General features: G+C 47.2%; 1 protein-coding gene across 1 annotated transcript; it reads right to left on the bottom strand.

The window, feature by feature from the left end:
* Nucleotides 1–374: 374 nt before the first annotated feature.
* LOC135446001 (ankyrin repeat domain-containing protein 9-like) lies at nucleotides 375–6,385 on the bottom strand. The gene is made up of 2 exons (XM_064709332.1): nucleotides 5,230–6,385; nucleotides 375–987 (listed from the first exon to the last, which is right to left on the bottom strand). Exons 1-2 carry the CDS (start codon nucleotides 6,100–6,102, stop codon nucleotides 979–981), a joined length of 882 nt encoding a protein of 293 aa, XP_064565402.1. The 5' UTR covers nucleotides 6,103–6,385; the 3' UTR covers nucleotides 375–978.
* Nucleotides 6,386–6,617: the final 232 nt, after the last annotated feature.

The following is a 6,617-nucleotide window of genomic DNA, read 5'->3' as shown; positions in this document are numbered from 1 at the left end:
AAGCAGGCTACCAGCACTCTTATGTTCATGGGAAACAGCTGCATAAGCTGAACTCAAACGTAAATAATGAAAATCCCAAAACCAATTACCATTCAACCTCTGTTGAGTCCCAACTTCTGATTTATCACCACCTTTCAGCAGATCTGTGAAGTGTGAGTTCACCCCATCACTTGAGGTCATCCTCTGACAGCAGAGTCAGCTACTATAAGCCTGTGAAGGGAAATATTATTTTCCTCAGGACACATTTTTTGAGACAATGGCTCAGCAGTCAGAATGAAATAATCAAACAATAAGATAAGCCAAAGCAAAAGCAACAGATACTCGTGGGTGGTTTTGACCAGTTGGCTAATAAAAGACACATCAATTTTATATTTCAAGTTTATTATATTAACACAATCAAGATTAAATTATTTTCACAGCTAGTGTATCTAATTATATCAGGCTATGTATATATAATTTATTCCAGCATGTTACAATTGTTTTATCTTTAATCATGCAGCGAGTAATGTGCAAACACAATAATGGGGAAGATTTTCCCCCCCTAAAAAAGAGAAACCAAAATTACAAAAGTATGGCTTTATAAGAAAGTTGTATCATACAATGAACATTCATTTGTACTTGAGAATGGCAACATTCAGTCTTAATAAGTGACCAACAGCATCTGTCACTGCCATGCTGATTCCAGAAATGCCAAGGGAACTGGGAACAGGGAAATGTCATTGATTTTAGAAATGGAAAATATATATCTATATACATTCCGAGTACAAAAAATGTAAAAAATGTTTTCAGGGATTAAGTGTCACATTTATTTATATGCTAAAGTCAGAGTTATGGAGCCTTGAAGAACATAAATACACGAACAGTTTCTTTTCCTTTAGACCAACAAACATCTGTAGTGATGGAACTGACTTACAAAGCGTTACTTCAGGTGTAGGGAGTTACGTGTAAGTGAGGTCAGAATCTGGCCTGTCCTTCCTGCTAATGATGCTGCAGAAATAGACAGAAGCATAGGGTTAGGAAGTCATACATAGCTGAATTTTACTGGCAGCCCAGAAAAAAAAGAAAGACAAAGATGTGTGTTTAAGGCATTTTATTTAAAATAAAAAAAAAGTGTTCTAGAATAAAGTGTGACCAGCATCACAAACCCTTTACTGGATGATTGCAGTAGCAGCAAGCAGAAGCCCTTGTGCTTGGTGTTCGGGGATAAAACACCCATTTCAAGAGCAAAACTGCTGCCTCTTTCCAAGAGAAGAAACGTCCTTACCTGTCAGCAGCAGGGGCCTGGGGCACACCCTGACAGCGTGAAAAGGCAGCGTGAAAAGGCTGCTTCTGAAGGGCATCGCTCGCTGCTGGTCCGGGGAGTGCAGTGCGCGGGAGCTGCCAGTCGGTCACGGATTTGCCAGGAGAGGGCAGGCACACACTCACACATGTGCGACAGGAGGGCAGGCAGACACGTGTGACAGGAGGGCAGACACATTCACACGTGTGACAAGAGGGCAGGCACTCCCACAGCTGCACACACACACCCCTGTACATTTTCACTCACTCACTCACTCACTCACTCACTCACTCACTCACTCACTCACTCACTCCACCCCACTGCGCTCACTGAAATGCTTCTGACCAAAACCAAAGGCTCACACATACAGGCAATTCAGATCCTTACAATACTACTCCTCAAAATTGAAATTAAAGAGATGTAACCTGCAGAACCAACCTAAATCCAAAGATCAGAAAAGACTTTACCCTTTCCCTGTTTCTCTCTTGTGTTTATTCTTTTTCCCAAGTTCAGAAATACAGATCTGAGCGACACTTACTCAGTATGCAGATATGCAGAATGTAAACATCACCACACAGCACCCAGCACAGTTTTTGATTAACAAAGCCAGCAACATATTTGCCATGCAAGCATAGGGATTTTTCAAGATGGCCAGGTTGCGGGAAAATATTGCAAAATATTTTTGAGTTTACTTTTGCTAATGACCTGACTTGGAAAGAATGGAGAGAAAAAGCCAACACAGATGGGGCTGAGGTAGATTTGGCCATATCTGATGTAATGTCACTGTATTGACAAAGAAGATGAATGGGATCTCAAACTAACAGGCAGATCACCACAATATAAGCAAACAGGGTCTAGGGAGAAGATTCCCCTATTCCAGCAGGAATGCCCATCCTGCTGTCATATTGCTACAGGCAATGGAAAGAGTTGTCACCACAGTGCTAATGAACCTAAACTTTGTCCCACTCGGACTGCACATGGGAGGACCCATGTGATTGAGGGCCAGCTGGCACTCGATCTCTTGCTAAAATGGTCAAGAAAAGGAGAAATGAGAGGGCTGTGGAGTGATCTTTCCTGTGTGGATACTTGTCTGTTACACTCTGGGCTGGACACCCCAGAATTTTTGGCCGTGTTGGACAACAATGGACCAGCAGCTTTCTTCCAGGCTAGGGCACCAGTCTCAGGAATGTCCCAGAAACTATTCAAGACAATTCATCTTCTATCCTCTCTTGGCAGGTGGATTGAGGGAGCCTCCCACATGGACAAATGCATGCACACAGGCATCCTGTTGTCTGCTACAAACCCACCCATAAAGCGCCTGATTCCTGGCCTCTGCCTTGATCCACAACTATTGCAGCCAACAGGAGACCCCTGCACCATTTCACACTCGCTCTCAGTGGGCTGCTCTGGCTCTCTGGGCGTGGCCTCCTGCTGGCATTAATGCCAACAGTCCCTACCTTCCTCCTTGGATTTGTAAGATGAACAGCCCTCCCCTCCCTCCTGTCTTTTCTGAAACTCTTCACAGCACTGAAACTCACATGGTTTCGAGCCAGTGCAATAGCGCTGGATGATTTCCATTTCCTCCTTTCCCGGGATCTCTGCTTCCAGGACCTAATTACTATTCTAATAATATCCTTCCCCAGCCTCCTCCGCCTCTCACCCACCGACATCCGGATGAGACACCGCAGTGCTGCTGGGACAAACCCAGTCCTGCTCCTCGGGACTCCCGGGGTGCCACAGGGGCCGTGCTCTGCACAGTCATTCCGGGCAGCCACGGGCACCGAGAGCCTGCTCTGTTCCTCTGCCTCCAGCTCCGGGTTTTTTGGGAAGTATGTGCCAGTGCTGGGGAGCCTGAGGGCTTGGCAGAAGCAGCTGAGCCACTGCTTATAATGCAAATCTGCCTTGGGCTCTGCTTTGCTTCCCAAGCTGTGACAGCCTCTGTCTGCAGCACAAGCTGTGGAGCGCAGGCTTCCCCCAAAACCCTCACCCAACGCTGACCCTGCATTTCCCCATTTGCAGCCTTCCCCATCGAACAAGGAGAAATAGACACAGATGGAGAAGGACATTTAAGTCCCCAGGGGCAGGAGTGGAAGGATACTGCAGCACCAGAGATGTGGGATTTCAGGAGAAGGGTTAACTCCTTCATGGCCTGCTTGCCACTTTTAGGGCTGAGCTAACATTTCCTCCCCTCACAAGCAAGGCTGCTCATTCACCTGGCCTAGCACAGGTGGCACCGGAACTGAGATCCTCCCACGGCATGCAGGAAGAGATGGCTGGGAGGAGCATCCCAGTGTCTCAGAAAGGATGGTCCAGGTGGCTGTGAACAGCATGTTCTGCAGCCTCACAGTAAATCTCCACTTGGCCACGGCTGGCATTGCCAGTGTCCTGGCACACAGGAGGTAGCCCATGCAGAGGGAAACTAAATGGAAGTGCTCCCTGTGCTGACAGGAAGACGGAAGCAGGTCCAGCACGGCCTCCTTGGCACAGGCAGGGAATTAGCCAGAGGAGACATGAGCCATTTTTGCACAAAGCAATTGAGATTTGACTGGACATCTTTCTTAGCTACTGCCTGTAGAAAGTGGTTTGTGCCCCACAGCCTTGGGCCCCAATTCCAGCTGGAGAGGAGAGTGAGTTCTCCACTGCTGCCCAGTGCAGGTGGGGGAAGTGAGTTGTGCTCCTTCAGCAGAACAGAGGGTTCTGCGCTTACAAGGAGTGGGGAACGCTGGTGTCCAAAATAAGGGATGTCACCCAAAGGGAGCTGGGATTCTGCCACTGCTCTGTTGACGCTGAGAACAGCCAGGAGAGCAGGACCAGTGCCTTGAGCAGAGAGGGCAGTGTGATTCACAGCTACCCAGAAAGCTGCCCAGACCTAGCCTCACTTTCTGCAAACTCACCCTGCCTGCAGTGCCCAGTTAGTGGGAACATTTTGTAACTTCCAAGATAAGGATTTCTGTCTGGACCTGGGTGGCAAAAACACTCTAATTGACAGCAAGTAACAACTTTAAACAGCAGAACATCATAGTCCAGTTTAGGACAAGTAACAACTGCCTGGGGCTCTGAGACCCACAGGGAAATCAAGTTAGCCAGCCACATCTCCTGCAGAGATATGTTCCAAAACACAAGCCAAGGAGAAATAATGTCACATATAAAAGACAGGGCTCCCAATGTCCCTGCTCCAATTGCCATTTATTTACTGGACAGTGGGGAAAATGGTTCCTTCCCCATTGCACAAGTCTGTAGAGGAATCAGGGCTGGGATTGCCTTTAACCCCCTTGCTCCCAGGTGAGACTGGATGCTTTCCATTAGCTATTCTGTGGATCTTTATCTCCCATCCCCCAGGAATATACACACACTGCCCCTCTCTGAACTCATGCCCTCCACACCATGACCTGCTGTAAAGTAACTCGATAGGATCAGTTATCCTGCAGGAACTGCCTCTGCATCCCTGCAGCATCAGCCATGCACTTTGTGGTTATTACTACTGATGCTTGAGCCTTGTTAGAATGGAAGCTTGATGTTTGAACCCCGTTGGAAGGGGATGGTATTTCTCCCAGCTCCGGCAGTGACACCATTTAAAAATCCCACTGGGTACATAGTTCCTTTTAACCCAGGTGCATTACACATGATACAGTTATCATATTGGGAATTCAGATACACTGATACCAGCTGACAACTAAGAAACCAAACATAACACAGTCTCAACTACAGTTAACCCTTCACATGCACAATAAAACAGAAAACAAGGAAAGCTTTTGCCTTTAAAAGTGCCGTGCCTGCAATCAATTAGAAAAGACATTTAAAATCTTGTCACAAAATATTGGATTTTCCAGCATAGCCTAATAGGTTAAGTAATAAAATCACACTAAAATGCAGAGGGTGGATAACCAGCTCCTCTAAGTTGTCTTGGAAAATCCAAGACCCATTGAATAAAGTCAAGGAAAAACATTTACCACATTTTTTGCTGGTAGCTTTTTGCCATAGGATGGTAAGGGCTTTAGTGCCTGAGGTATAGGTAGTTCCTGGATGCTTTTAGGGAAGTGGGAAGGGGGAAGAGTCTGGAGAATAGTTTGCATAGCTTGCAGATATAAAGAAGCAGGTGTGTTCCCCACCAGGCTGTTGAATTTATCTTCTCCCAGCAAAGCTGTCCAGTGGTCTGGATGCTCCTGCAGAACTTTCCGCATCTTAAACTGTGGGTTGGGCATGAAGAGCAAGAGGTAGTCGAGGCAGAGCTTCTTTGATGCGACATTGACTTTGGAGTCCCACATCTGCTCCAGGATGACGTCCAGCGGGGTCAGCCCTTTACTGTCCACTATCCTGGGAGAGGCTCCGTTCCCGAGGAGGATGAGGACCGTCTCTGACCTCAGCAGCTCGCAGGCAAGGTGCAGGGGTGTTTTCCCATCTTCCAGATGAAAGCAGCCAGCCCTATTGATATAGGAGTTCAAGCTGGGGAGCTTGTGTGCAATTTTGATGATCAGTCCCAAGATATCTCTCCTGTCATATGTGACCGCCATGGCCAGGTGAGGAGCAGAGGATGGGCAATAGCAGAAGTGTTCCCCAGGCACCTTGAGAGCCTCCTCTGGAAAATGAGACAGCAGATACTGAGCATAAGGCAGGTGATTATGCACCACTGCATAGAGAAGGGCTTCTGAAGGTGAGTAGGTTCGTAGGCTGGCATTTTCCTCCCAGTAAAAATACTCCATAGTTCTCATGTCTTCCAGCATCCACACAGGCTTGTGATCTCTCACAGCCTGGTAGAACATGTAGGATAAGAACTTGCAGTGCCTGCTCTGATCATCCTGCAGGCTGGCCTGGTTACTGGCCATGGCTCAGCAAATAAAGAACAGCTCCACGTAAAATCACTCCAGACTGTAAGATTGGTGCACTTGGAATGCTGATCCCGACGCTGCTGCAACCTTCAGGCTGTCATTGCTGCCTGGACTGCACTAGCTGGAATGCATGGGCTGATCATCTCCACCCATTCATTGTTTTTCCCCTCACTGCAGTGGTTTTGTTTAGGTAAGCACAATCCCACAGGCTCAGTTAACCCGTGCCATGCAAGCAGATGGCTGGTGAGTACATCCCGCTCTGCGCGTGGCACAGGTTACTGAAACGCTGTCAGACTGCCAGTGATTTTATACACACAGCCACGGAGAACAGAGGGAGAGACTAAAATTAGCTTGAGAGGTGAGGCGGATTTCTGTCTGCATTTTGTGTCTAACCAGATCAGCTCATACACTGCAGCAAGTGGAATAGCAATATTCTGCAATTTTATGGGGGTTTTTCATGTCACTCACACACACACAGCTCATTCCATAGTAAAAAATATGTAGCAGTGTAA

This window comes from Zonotrichia leucophrys, chromosome 3 (genome assembly GCF_028769735.1).
Source record: "Zonotrichia leucophrys gambelii isolate GWCS_2022_RI chromosome 3, RI_Zleu_2.0, whole genome shotgun sequence".
In the NCBI taxonomy this organism is placed as follows: Eukaryota; Metazoa; Chordata; class Aves; order Passeriformes; family Passerellidae; genus Zonotrichia; species Zonotrichia leucophrys.
Note: the sequence above shows the minus strand (reverse complement) of the source record. Positions and strands in the feature narration are given on the sequence as shown.